General features: G+C 46.0%; 1 protein-coding gene across 5 annotated transcripts in view; it reads right to left on the bottom strand.

Moving 5' to 3' along the window:
- Positions 1 to 10,191: 10,191 nt before the first annotated feature.
- CD82 (CD82 molecule) overlaps positions 10,192 to 14,508 on the bottom strand; it is a 39,736-nt gene continuing 35,419 nt past the window's right edge. For all 5 annotated transcript variants that reach the window (XM_087746018.1, XM_087746022.1, XM_087746021.1 and 2 more), the window contains 4 exons: positions 13,827 to 13,934; positions 11,350 to 11,541; positions 10,977 to 11,060; positions 10,192 to 10,458 (listed from right to left, as the gene is read on the bottom strand). In XM_087746018.1, the coding sequence (XP_087602144.1) occupies positions 10,381 to 10,458; positions 10,977 to 11,060; positions 11,350 to 11,541; positions 13,827 to 13,934 (462 nt within the window). In that variant the 3' untranslated portion in view covers positions 10,192 to 10,380. The remainder of the gene's footprint in view (positions 10,459 to 10,976; positions 11,061 to 11,349; positions 11,542 to 13,826; positions 13,935 to 14,508) is intronic.

The following is a 14,508-nucleotide window of genomic DNA, read 5'->3' as shown; positions in this document are numbered from 1 at the left end:
ATTATAAACCAATTACATTCCTCAACTGTAGTCCTCTCCTTGCAAACAACAGTTAGGTAGTTTTAATGCTGAATTCTAGCATGACCACACACACAGGAGGACAGGCAGATAGAGATTGCTGCATTAAGGACAGAGTTGAGATTGTGTTTACATGGCGCAGAACTGCTGGCAGTACTGCAAAGTTCTTACAAGGTCCTGATGGCACTAACAGGCGCACGTGACGAAAGTTGTCTTAGTTGGGGAGAATAAAGGGTTGAGTGGGAAGCAGTTATCCTAGAGATTTCACCATTAAGACAGGAGCTAGCAGACTATCCTATGAAGATGATTTCAGCACAGAGACAAAAAGACTGCTTCCTCCTCTACTTCTGCTTTACTCTCCTCTTTGCTATTGGAGCATAGGATTCCTCAGCACGGCTTGTGATGAATCCAAGAGGAGAGAAGAGATCTCATTACCATTTCACTGCCTATTAAAGAGTGAGACAATCTAGCTGTGGTAAAAAATAAATAGCTGGATGCAATTATGAGAATCGCCAGACATCTCATTTTATGTCAGGCAAGGCTATTGCCTAATAGGAAGACAATGTAATCCTGCTGTTGCCTTGCTCAGATGAGAGACGGCCTTGAGCTAATTAGCTTCCACTGTAGCCAGGCATGAAATTGCCAACTTTATGATAGCCATCTGATCAGTGATGTGCTCTCTGCATCTTCTCATCACATAAAAGCTGGTGTAACCAGCTTCTTCACTACTCTAACATAAAGTGCAAGCTCCTCACTAATGACCACTAGGATACTGAGGGAAATTTAAGAGAAAACAAGAAAGGGTTCCCAAATCCCAGACACACCTCTGCTCTGAAGCCTTGGTCCCCATTAGGACATCTTCCCACTTCTGCTCACAGCTCACCAGCGTGAGGGATTCTTTGCAATCAAGAGCCTGCAACCCACAGCATTCTGCAGCCAAACTTTCTCATCAAGTTTTGGTACTTTACTAGCCAAAGCAGGAGTTGCTGGGGATTTCAGGAAGAGCCAGCAAGCGTGAGAAAGAACATTCAACCCAGAGTGTTACAGGAGGCAGAAGACTGTTTTCATAACATCTGTGGTAAGATCCTATAAAGCAATAGACAGACTGCCAATACTTGGAAGGACTCAAAAGGCAACTCTAGCAACCTAGAGGATTGTTTTATAAACAATTGGTTTCAAAGTGATCCTGAAATTAATGGGAAAGGCAGCAGAGTTGCTTAAGGATAAAGGTGCTGTGGTTTCTGTATTCCCTGCTGACCACTCGCACAACAGCAGCCATACACCAGAGCACTGCCGCTCAGGCATGGGCGTTGTGCCGCCCCTCTCACGCTGCCGGTGAGAACTGATGTGGCAAACCTTGACCAGACCACAGCTTGGCATTTCCTCAACAAACCAACCTACCTGGCCATGCCGGCTGGCTCCTCAGGGCAGTGGCTGACTCGTGCACGCTGCTCTGTGGGGGTCCATTCCCGAGGCTCCTCCGGGCACACCTCCCTCGCAGGTGGGACCTGCCCCTGCACCCCGCTCCCGCCACATCCATGGCACCTTGCAGAACAGGGAAGTGAGGCCTTGGCACTAGCGTGCTCATCCTTTGCTGCCTCGAGGAAGCCAGCGGCTCCTGGACGCACCAACTCGCCGACTCTGCTGCCAGATGACTCCTGCTTGGCTTACAGCGGGTGATGGCCCTGAGGTGGTGGTCTCGCCATTGCCTTACACACTGCCCTGGGGCATAAGCTAGGTTTCCAGTAAGAACACAAATTACAGCTAAGCCCCTTTCTAAATAGTCATGCAGACTTGCTAGGGCAAATGGCTGCAGCTAAATGCCTGGAAATGGATCCCTGCCACCTTCCCATCCTGCTCACTGCGGGGGCCTGCCCTCTGCTCCGGCTCCCTCTTGTCAGGGCAAACCCCATGCCGCTGCCCCTCGCCTCCAGGCCATGTGCCAAGGGCTTCCCCGCCTCCCCAGGCCACCCCTCCCACCCTCCAGGGGCTTCTACACCACCTCGCTTCCACAGGCTCATACAGACCTGGCGCTGGTGCATTTCCACTTAAAAACAAAACAAGAAAACACAACCCAACCCCAAGCAACAAAAAAACCAAGCCCTATAAACCCGTATGGATGAAATACTGTTGTCAGCATGTCAGACATACAAGTTGCTGGGATGTTGCTTTTCAGAGTCACTGAAGTACAGTCACGTTGTTGGCTTACAATACAGTTGTACCGTTTACTAATTTTACACACTGCTTGGAGAAGTTACTTCTAGGGGCATTAAAAAAAAAAAAAAAAAACAAAACAGAACAAACCAAAAACCAGCAGCAGCCAGCCATGATTTTTGCACATTTAAATTTCCACCATACTATTGAAGTATCACCTATTTTAGGTTTGATTTCATGAAAGGGTTCCCTTTCCTCTTCCCCTCCCCAGCCGAGCAAACATCCAATTAAACATTTGCACTGGGAACAACTCATTGCACCCAGATAAACAGTGCTACGGGTAGCTAGGATTACCTCAGGTGGGATTTTACGTCAGGTCAGGATTTCACTTCAGGCTGGGATTTCCCAGATATTTCCATGGTTTTAAAACCTTAACTCTGCTTTCTTCCAAACACCACGCAGCAGCTACGCAGTGTACAGTTTTAAAAATAACTTCCCCAAGCCAAAGTTGCATCTGCCTCTATTTCATAGCCCTCAATGGATTTCTGCCCCCCCCCCCCCCCGATCTTGTCCAATCCCTCTTTGAACATATGCAACATTGGCAGCAGCGGCAGCATTTCACAGTGTCTCCACCAGTCTCTCCCCAGCCTCATAGCACTAGAAGAGGCACATTAGCTTTCCACCGGGCAGCAACATGAAATCAGTGACACACGTGCTACCATGCAGGCACTGAAGTCAAAGGTCCTGCTAAACTGTCCTCTGTCCCCAGTGACCTCACAGAGTGTATTAGTTTTGAGGAAAGGGCGCCCACTGATTTCTCCAGGCAGCTTCTCTCATACACCATGTGGAGCCCACCTCACTGCTGCTCTGCCCTGCGTAAGCCTGGCTGAGTTCTGCAGCTCTAAAGAATTGCCCATAGCAGTCCAGAGGAGCCACTCCAAAATACAAAGTGCACAGGTGTCAGTCTCTTTTCCCAAGTAAAAAGTGATAGGACAAGAGAAAGTGGCCTCAAGTTGTACCAGGGGAGGTTTCAATTGGATATTTGGAAAAATTCCTTCACTGAAAGGGTTGTTAACATTGGAACAGGCTACCCAGGGAAGGGGTTGAGTCCCCGTCCCTGGAGGTATTTGAAAGACATGTAGATGTGGTGCTTAGGGACATGGTTTAGTGGTGAACTCGGCAGTGCTAGGTTTACGGTTGGACTCGATGATCTTAAAGGTCTTTTCCAACCTAAATGATGCTATCATTTTAAGTGGTGTGTCAAAGTGGACCTGGTTTGCACATTTGTTACAGACACCTTTGCTTGAAAGGGAAGTAGCAGGTACCCCCTAGTCTAATTCCACCCAGCCTATGGGCAACAGTGGTATCTTGGGTAGTTTATTCTTTTTCATTGGTTTGGTTCCCCCCTTCCTTTTTTTTTTTTTTTTCTCTCTCCTTTAACCCCCAGATCTTAAGAAATGCAGATTTAAAGGCAAACACAATGACTTCTTTCTCTCACATACAGCCAACACTCTTGACTATTCACAGGGAAAAAAAAGAGTACCCACCTCCCCAGTCTATCCTACTTCAGAAGACCAGTACACCCTGTTGTTAGGTCACATATTTAGAATATGTGACCTAATCCTATTTTGTTCAATTCCAGGTCTTTTACATAATGTTTACTATGAGGCAATCACTAAGAAAGCAGAAGAAACCCCTCCATCAGAAGTTATCCAACTATATTCAGTCCTGTTTAAGCAGAAGAAAAAACCCCATAAACAAAACACACTGTTTTATAGGAACCTACACCCTCTAGGGAAAAACTGTTTTGCCAAAAGAATTCCCAACCAGTGCTAACCAGAGTTAATTACAACATGGTATTAAAAGGACGACTTCTTTTCAAATACTTAAGAACATCGTGAAACAACTTCTGCCAAAATTAAAGGTCTGCTCTCTGCTGGGATATTGTTCCAGGCTGTCTGCAGACATCACTGCATGAGTTTACTATTCTGACATCATTTTGCAAGTTCAGTGCCCAAAGCACATGCCTATACTATAACACGGTCTTGACAGGACCTCACATTTCCACCCTAGTAAATCCTAAATAGTTTCCAGAAGCGCTATGTAGAAAATACCCAGGAAGCATGCTGGGTAAGCAATTCAGATGATCACATGCTCTGGGATTCTTGCTGTCTCTGAAGAACTTCCATATGTCCAATCTAACTCTAAACAGGGCAAAAAGAAGAAAAAGTTAGTCTAATGCACATTCCTCTGATCTCCAGCACTGTCACAACTGTTGTTTTGGAGTTAATTACCTGATGCCAGGGCAGCCAGATCCAGAAAGAACTGCAGACTGAGAATTTCCAGGGAAATTGCTTGGACAAGAAGAGACAACATGGAGAAGGCTTAAGGTTATGAACAGGAGGGAGTGCTGGCAAGAGTCACACAATGGACAAGGTCTGCCACTATGTTGGCATAGTGAGGATCTGGCGTCCTGCGGTAGGTCTAGATCTGATACAGGTCTGGAGCAGCAGCATGATGGCCTCACATAGGTGTAAACCAGTAGTTCTTAACCTGGTGAACACTTACAAAACAAAGAGCGATATCAAGATAACCCCCGAGCTGCTGCCATTGCTCAAAGCAACATAGTGAAGGAATGGGAGTTACTAACATCTGGAGCCAATAGGAGCAAAGGGAAATGCTCTCTAGTTTGCTAGAGATGGGGCCTGTTGTGGTTACAGAAGTAGGTTTCTATGTTTTCTGCTTAACTCTGGATTGTCGTGGACAGGCAAGTCACCTCATGACATCATTCACTAGTGAGAGAGGTATAGGAAAGAAGATATCAGAAGGAAGTTTAATTCAAGTATATGCAAATACCATCCTTGGGGGCTAAAGCAGGATTTTCCCTCTCAGATTTCATGCCTCTTAGAGCATCCACATACTACTTGGAGCCTTATCCTTCTCTTAAACTCCTATTTTAAATGGGGGTAATGTTTTTGCCTGGAGAACTGAGAATACCTTTTCTCCAGATACAGAGCATCCAATATTCTCCTAATCCGTCCCCACAAAAGCCAAAGAGCACACACACACCCCCCCCAACCAATTGTATTATTAGGAGCTTAGAAGGGAGAAACTAGAAAATTCATACCTATGAGAAGTAAGAATGTATGGCTAGGGTTACCTTCTTCTAAGTAGCTTGTGTAATTTCCCATGTTTGGCAGAAGAAGTTCTTGCCACAAGGAAAGAAATTGCACGCCCTCTACCAGCACATGCCTGCTAGAAACTGTTCATAATGACTAAACCACACTTAGTAGCTTTACTAGCAACATTTTACTAATAGCTTTGGTTCACTAATAGCATAGTCTCTGCTAGGGACGTCTTGCCAACTTCCAAGTATTTGAAGACTTCCATGTTAGATTTTACACTGAGAAGTTTTTAGTGTCAACCTGGCTTAAGATGTCATTCAGAAATCCTGGCTGCTAACTGAGGCTTACTCTTTGTAATAAAAGGCCAAGGCTAGAGCCAAATCTCAGAGGCTAATGGGTTAGAGCCAGACCATGAGTAATTGAGGGTATGTTCTCCATTTATGGCATTGAGTGGCAGCAACTGGCTGTGAAAATGCATTTGTGGGAATCCCAGGGTCCTCAGGCTTTTCAGCAATGAGCCCCTGTGGCTGCTGTTCCTCACCTTCCCCAACCAAGTCCCAGAGTCTGACACCACCACTTGCAGCCTGTCCTTCAGCAGCCAGAAATCAGACCTTTCCTGAAGTCTACCAAATTCAGCCTCAATTCCTGAGCAAAGCCAGCAGGGACCAGCCACACCACCACATGTGAGAGAATTACAGAGAAAAGAACAGCTGCCACATGTTACATTTGAGTACATGCCATGCAGAAACCATCACAGAAAACAAGATGCATTGCGACCTATAGGCTTACCCCTACCCACTCTAACTAATGCAATTCCTCTTCCCTTTCCAGAAGGAAAAAATACCTCATGGGAAGAATTATAGCAGCTTCTGAGTTCCTCATGATCACACAGAATGAGGAATGTCACCAGTTCATTACTAGGGGCCTTGCTTAAGGCCACAGGGAGGTCACAACTATACTCTTGCAATATTAATTATTGGCCTGGGACAGCTATATAGCAGCTTATTGGTTATGCACAAAACGCTTCCATGTGCTGAGCTACTGCAGAGGCTGGCGCTGTGGGTTTTGCTAGACAAACACTGCAGCTCCTAAGAAGTCTGAGTGCTATTCTGATTTCCAATTCCAGCAGCAAACCTTTACCTCTGGAGATGAGCTGGGAGCCTGGCCCAAGGAGCAGCAGCAGGTTTCTTGCTCTCTGAAGGTCTGAGGCCTTTCTTCCTGGAACCCATTTTTAGAACAGGTTTATAAGGTTTATACCCCTTCCTTTCCCCCAGACCGACCACACAAAGGAACTGAAGATGGAGGGAAACAGGAAAAAAGATGGGGACAAGGAAAGAAGCAGCAGGAGAAGCTCCTCGTGCTGTCTTCAACTTCCAGAGCTACTCCGAGCAGAAACCCGAGAAGCAAGCACAACCCATATACAGTAGTGGAAGACATGCAACAAAATATCCAACTGTGTGCTGCTCCAAGAAAGGGAAGGGAAAGTTATCTCTAAAATGCCAAGCATGCAGCATAAATCGTTTACGAGGAGAATACATCTGTAATTACAAGTTATTTTAGCTACCCTGCTGCCAGGAGTAACTAGGAGCAGAAGGAAACGATCAGTGTCATCATCTTGTCCCCCAGGGACCAGCCGATGCTGCCGATACTGCAGCACCCGGGCTGAGTTTTCTTGGTGGAACACCTCCCTCCAGTGGCCAAAGGCAAGTGGTTTCCACAGAGGTCGGGCAGTTGGGGACCCAAGCTGGGGACAGGCAACAGTCCTCACCTTTCCCTCCTTTCTCCTTCCAGCTCCACATCAGGCTGAAGGAGAACCAGCAGCACCCTTCCCCACCTAGCAGCCATCTGGTCAGGTCTGGCAGCTTTGCCATGAAGTGTAGCCCTGTAAATCATTAGCCCTGAGAAAGCATTGCTACCCGATTAAAGCAGGGTGCTCTGGGAAACAAACCAGATAGAGGGGAGATCCCATATGACCAAGAACCAAGTTGTCCTCAAGCACAGCCCAGCACAGCCTAAAGAAACAAGTCGTACTCACAGATCAGACAGTTCATTGCACCCTACTGTGGGTCCAGGATCCATTTAAGCTCCACACTCAGCTGGTCAGGGTAACTGAAGTCTTGACTTTAGACCAGTTGCCACCTGTGTTTACTAGCAGCAACCCAGCATCATCTTCTCTGCAAATTTCACTCTTTCTTCAAAGATGTATGAGGACTTAGGTCATGCTTATTACTTCCGAAAGCAACAGCTCCAGACTCCATTAGTGCACTAACGTAGGCCCTTCTAAGGCCTACGTGGAGCAGGATTCGAAGGAATTTTGATACGCAGTTCATACACACTTCTCAGCTGCTTAGCTAAGGGAAGCAAGAAAATTCATACAGTTGCTCTATCTGCTTCTCAAGAGCTTTTCAAACAGTCAAGCCCAGCGTGTGGTGGCATAACCTACAAAAATGGCTACCTCAGCTTTCTTCCTCCCCACAGTGGCAGGGCAGGGGCTGAGAAGTCTTTAAAATAGCAGCCTTGAGGCAGGAGCCTACTGAAGGTGAGCAGGAAGAGGAAAAAAATAATAAAGCTAAGCTAGCGAGAGCTGTATGGACTGTGGGCATAGCAGCAAGCTTATTTTTTGTCAGTTAGTCCCCGAGGCTTATGACTTCATACAGTGCAGACTGTACAGATTTGAAGTGACATCTTCACATACAGAGATCACTTACCTCAGGAGATAGCAGGTAATTCAAAGGAACTACCATTCAATCAGCTTACCCTAGGACAGACATACTTCATAAAAGAAGGCAAAGTTTACTCTAGAATATAGCCTAGGAAACCGGTCACCTCCCTCTGCTGGGCAGTATCTATCTTCACAGTCCACACTGATCTCGCACATGGGCCTCAGAAGAGCTTTTGACAGACCCTTTGCTACCTTGAACAAACAAGTTGTCAGTGATTTGCATGTAAGCAGAAGGGGGTGACGCACAAGTTGCAGGCAGAGGTTTTTTTTAGCAAAGTCTTTATTACAGAAATATTCACCCTCTAGACTTTTACATCTGTACATGCATTTCTTCCAGTAGGAAGATGTGGCTAAAAACAGACAAAAAAACCAAAAAGGAAACCCAGCATGGGCTCCTTTTACTTGCTGCTCAGCATTGGCATCTGTAACTGAACAAGAATCTTACAAATAAGAACACATTAGAGAATAGACTTTGTGCTACAAAAGCTAGCAAGCTTTACTGCTAAGAAGGGTGCCTTCTGCTATAGCAAAGGTCAGCTTGAAGGATCTGTGCAGGAGGGGGCATGTGTCTCAAAATAGCAAAGCCTTATCAGACCTCCATAAAAACCAGTTGCCCAGTCATATCTCCTCTCCCCAATCACTGCTGTGTCCAGAGATACGGACAGAGCAGGGACCCACTGCTGGGGCCCTGATCCCCTGCACAAGCCTTTCTTCCCAGAAAGAAAACTGAGTAGGCAGTGAAGCCATCCCTTTGAACTGCTACTAGGGTTATTCCTACCAACCCCACCCCTGACAAGCGACAGTCCTGGGACCACCGCTGTAAGGCAAAGGCTCTCTCACCAAGTACCTTGTATCAGGTCTCAGGCAAGGACCATCCATTTCTCTCTCCTACAGCATCCTACTGTCAGGCTGATTGCACACATGTGCAACTGCAGAAAATCTGTTGTGCCCAAGCCACCTCTAAGACTGAGGATTTGCACCCAGCTCCCTTATCTAAGAAGCTGGGGCAGTTTTTCACATGCATTTCCTACTTTCTTCTGCTCTACACCACTCCTTGCTGTTGGCCACTGGCTGAATAGAGCAAACAGCCCAACCATTAAGTACAGAAACCACCCAGCCTGCATGATTGCAAAACCAGCTACTTATCTGCTGCAGTGCTTACACTCAAGACAGAGCTCAGGATGCGGCCATGGCTCCAGACCACAGTGGAGTCAGAAGACTGGACAACTGAAATAAAAGCAACTTATCCTTGCATCCAAACTACAAAACCTAAACTGGGTACCGGTAGCAGTGATATCTCTAGTATACAGCGTCAGCAATCCAGTCAGATACCTCCATATTCATAATTAAAAACCACAGCTAACAAGTTTTATGTTCATAAAGGGGGCAGTGGAAGAATTAAGTTAATTGTAACCTCTATAAAAGTTGGCAACTCAAGAATGCAACCAGCAGAGCCAGCCTGGGGCTGAGTCGACACTATGCAGCAGTCTCTGAAGCACGTCCAAGCTGACAGGAGCCAGCAAAGCAGTGCTAGGGGGAGAGGAAAAGGTAAAGAGGCAAGTGGGAGAAACATGTTAAGTGTCAAATCCAGACCCAAGGGACCCCTTCCAGCAGCACCTAAGTACCACCACCACAATCTACCAGGCCACACTAGGAACAGGTAAGCTTGGCTCCCTCCCAGTGGCTTCTCATCACGCTCGAAGGGAAGAGCTCCGCTGAACGCAAGGCATAACTGACTCCAGAAGCAGGAGAAGCTAGTATGAGGTTAGCGCTCAGTATTTCAGATGAGAGCCTAGGCTGGAAGATGCATAGCAGGAACGAAATCAGGTTAACTGCAAGGGAGGAGAAGGCCTATAAAGCACTACTAGTTACCACCATAAGTCAGTGAAGTAGGTGAAGCTATCAAAGCACTGGAATCTCAACAGCAATCCTGGCTCATGGGGCAAAGAGATGGGACTTCTGGGGGTAGGGGGAAGATGTGTGGGAGGAGAACGAGGCAGGAGAGGAGTTATTGTATGTTAGGCCCAGTGGGTTGTAGAATGGAGATACAAATAGTATTGTTTAACATGGAGCAGGCAGCAAAAGCATTGTCCCCTCAAATTAATCGGTGTCTCACGTGATACGAGACAGTTAAGTTCTGCTTCTTGAAGTAGAAATAATCCAGAGACAGGATGCAGGTGGCCCAAGGGCCCTATTGCCAGAAGATCCGGCTGTATTGCAGCTCTAACAGTTCTTAGCAGAGTGGTATCAGAAATGGGATGTCACAGGAATAATGGTCAATGGTTGGACAGTCTGGGTACGAGGCAGGAATGTTCTGTTTGCTCCTTTCTCTGTGGTGCTGTAGCTCTCGAGTCAGCCAACTCAAGACTTGGGCACTTTGGTGTAGTCTTCACTGTGTATGTTCTTGCAGAGTGAAATGGACAGTATCATCCCCAGCAGCTGGAATAAATAATGAAGAATGGGAACAAAATCAGCAATGAGACAGATAAGGTGGGAAGAGAGGGTGGTACAGGGAAGTGGAATACAGTGGTCTCCTTTTAATGACACCATACAGGTGAACAGAGTTGGTCCCCAATGCAAGGGAAATGTAATAGTCGGGATGACAAAAATATTTTGCTGCAAAAAGATGTGCCTTCATCTGGAATCTATATTATGAACTTTTCAAGGCAACAAGTGGGATCTCACTAGTGGGATGTTGCTTCTCTCTTTCTTTCTGGTTACGCATGCAGTGAATTGCCAAGCAGTAGACACAGCAGCAGGAACCACAAGTAGACAGGGCTTCGTTCAATTTTTAATCCAACCAATGAAAGCAGCAGTTCAAAGCTCCCGGTAGACACAACCAAAAGCTAGAACTGCACTGCTATTAAACGAGGTGTCTATTACTTGAACAGATAGCTTTACCTTTAAAAGACTCTGCATGGTAAGACAGTACAGGTTCACATCAGGGAGTGACTTACCTCTATAACAGCAACACCAGTGCAGACCCCAAGAATGACACCAAGGTTGTCCTTCAACCACTTCTCTACACCATCCATGCATCCCTATGGAGAAAACATGGTCACAAGGGAAAGAAGCACAAGTCTAAGTATCTCAAGACTGAAAATCCATGACATCTCCTTGTGCATGCAGAGATTATCCCAGTTACATGCTATACCAAGTTTCACAGTAGCTTTAGCAGAAAAGGGCAGGATCCTTGTTGCCCCTTGCCTCCATTTCCACAGGTATGTCAAGCAATACTGGTTTTAAAAAAGTGCTCTAAATAATTCCCAGAGGAACAAAGACAAGGTGACTTCAGCGGAAGCTTCACAAAGCCCAGACATTGCCACTCACCTGCTCATGAACAGGCCAGTCAGCATACGTTGCAGTGCCGTTGACAGGGACATCCAGATTACAGAAACGGCTCTCTGCCTGAATGTCCTTGGAGCTATTAGAGCAGGAGCAGGGGTACAGTGTCATGCTTTGGTTGATAAGAATCTTATTATTTTCCCAGTCCTTTGCTCCAGTCCAGCCACAGCAGCTGATCTAAGAAGCAGAGAGATATTGTCATGGTCTTACACTTTGCACTGGTAACATACTGCACGTGAAAACAGGCAGTGGAGGTAGAAGTACATAGGAGCTCTCCATGTAATAACAACAGTCAGGCCATACATGTTGCATGAATTAGTTACATTAGAACATCACCCTGGTTACCAGAGGATAACCTATCCATAGGGCCATTCAGAAGACAAGGGCATTATTTCCTACCAAAGAATCACTGCTAGCAAGACAAGAGTTAAAGGGCCACTGCTGGCAGACTTTGAGCATAGTAGACTATAATATGCACAGGCCATCCATAAAGTTCTAGCACACTAGTCATGCTAGAATATGAATCCTTCACAAGCCTTACTGCATGAGGCCTAGATACTCAGATTTCAGCAGGCCATGCAGCTTGACATCAATTCTATAGAGTATAATTTTGATTAGTTTTTGCAGACTCAATACTAGCAAACCTCATCTTATCTCCAGGTGACAATGCTAAACAGGAGTAAAGTGCAAAACAGATGTTGCTGGTGGGTCAGCTGGAGGAGGGCTGTTGTCCTGTGTGACACATCAGAGATTTTTCCAGTCCCTCCAGTTCATTGTCAGCAGATTGATTTGGTAAGGGAGAAGCAAGGCAGGCAAGAGATTAATGTGTTGACAAGACATCCCATGTATTCAAAGACATCTCAAAAGGATTACTACCTAGTCTTCCACTAGCGATGCCATTTCCATAGGTTCAAATGCTAAGACTTTACTTTTTCTTTCAGTAGGACACATTTTTTGAGCAGACATGAAGCAGGAACTTATCATTTTCTGGTTCCCAATTGCAAGGTACCACTGATCTTAGCTGTGGCCCCCGGGGGACACCAGCAGCCACCACACGATGGCGTCGACATGCCACCGAGCCCCAGCAAGTCACAACGAGTTGACACTCGCCTGGCTACAGTTGGGACTGGCTGGAAGATGGGATGAGGAAAGTTTTCCATCCGAAGAAACATTTACATTCCTATACAGCCACGTGATAAAACTGCAGTTGCTGGAGGGGAAAGCACATCGGGAAGTCCAGGAAAGACTAAGATCTGTCTTAAGCATGGATCCCAGTGCTTGCACGGTGGTACAGAACAGAAAGGCTACCAAGCTTGAGGTGGAAGTTTAGGGAAAATCCCCCTCTGCTCAGAAAGGAAATGTAACGTTTCAGTCTGACATAACAGACATGAGAGCAGAGGTACAAACAGCTGAACACCCACACCAGGACAAGCATTTGGTTTCCAAACAAGTGTTGTAGTTCCTTCTGGAGGCTGGATCTTCCTCTGACTCACAGAGGTTTGGACTTCAATTGCAAGACTAGTCTACAGAACAGCCGCCCCCTTTCAAATGCTAACTCTAGTGTATGAGAGGAATTAGACTCCTAATACTTAACTTCACCTCTACAAAGCCTTCTTCTCTTCTTACATAAAACAAGGGCTCAAGCAGGATCCTCTTTTCACAGTATACTCAGCCTTGTCTTGAGTCCACTAGCAAGGAGATACAGCTACACTGATAAAACATAAATAAATCATTCTCCCTCCAAGGAGAAGAAATATTGCAAGTCAGTGTTTTGGAGGCCCAAGAACAGACAGAAGAAAAATGCTATTACTTGTACTTACTACACACCAGTCCCAGGCTGGGCATGTATTTAACCACAAGGGCCAGACAGCTCTCAAGGCTGTGGTTTGGCAGTAAACAGCTATCTGAGTCCAGTATGCCTGAACACTGACCTAGTTGCTCAAGCGCTGACCCTGATGCTAAAACAGAAACCACGGGCAGCTGGATGGCTCCCAAGAACGCTAACACTTGCAGAAGAGCCATCACAATAAGCAAGCAACACACACCAAGTAGCAAGGCAGTGCTGCTAACTTGCCTGGCAATAAGCTAGGGACTTTACTTGCTACAAAAATAGTATGCACTGTGGTTTTCACACATGCTAGTATTCTGGAGGCCCTGCAGGCAAAGAGAATTGTTGAGGTGCCATTTGATAGGCCAGATACATTAGGCTATGAAGCCAATACTAGCTAGTCCTAACAGCCAGCATGCAGGAACGGTTCAGGGTCTTAGCTAGTAATAACAAGTAAGATTGTTTTCTCGTATGCAGGCACTAAACCTCACAGGGAACTTTGTAATCAGCCAAATCAATGTGCTACAGTATTGCCTCTTGCAATACCTGGTTCCCTGTCCTCAGCCTAGTTTTAAAGGCCATTTACTGCGTTGACAAATAGCATCACTGCCTCTGGCTGCCCCTCATGACTCACCTGTGTTTGCACATAGTCCCACGCATCTTGTAAGTTCCTGTCATCATTGTTCCACGGGTCATAATTTTCAATCAGACTTCCAACTATGCGGGACAACTCTTCTTTCAGCTGGCAAGGAAAAAAAGGCAGGAGAGTTAGATTAGTTAATTCCTTGTAGCCTCTTCTTTGGGGCTTTAGGGTACATAACACCCCTCCCTATCACCTGTGTTAGTCCTGCTGTGGGTTCACCTTTCCCACAGTGGAGAAAAACAGGGGCTCGTCATCGTCACGAGTGTGAAAACATTTTGCTTTGCTCTAGCTCCAGTGAATGAGGCTACAGCAGAGAAACTGCAGATAGAGATTACAAGTGCTGCAAAAAAATGGAATGGGCAGTAGTTTCCGCTTAGACCTTCTCCAAAGGATCTGATGGAAACAGTAATAGGTGCTTCGGCTATCACACTCCCACAATACAGCTATTTTTAAGTTACAACAAAAAGACAGATAGAACCATGACTAAAGTCATTGGAAAATGAGCATTTAATTGGCACACAAAGCAATGCTTAAAGGGGAAAAAAAAACCACCAACAAAAAAACCATACCACAACCAACCAGGCAGTGACAAATCCCCCGGACTGACCTTCAAATACCTTACTCTGCAGTCTTGTCTGTGCTTTTGAGAAGAGGCAATAAATATGATCAACAG

This window comes from Nipponia nippon, unplaced genomic scaffold, assembly GCF_047370975.1.
Source record: "Nipponia nippon isolate SJK-2023a ecotype South Korea unplaced genomic scaffold, ASM4737097v1 scaffold_10, whole genome shotgun sequence".
NCBI classification, from domain to species: domain Eukaryota; kingdom Metazoa; phylum Chordata; class Aves; order Pelecaniformes; family Threskiornithidae; genus Nipponia; species Nipponia nippon.
Note: the sequence above shows the minus strand (reverse complement) of the source record. Positions and strands in the feature narration are given on the sequence as shown.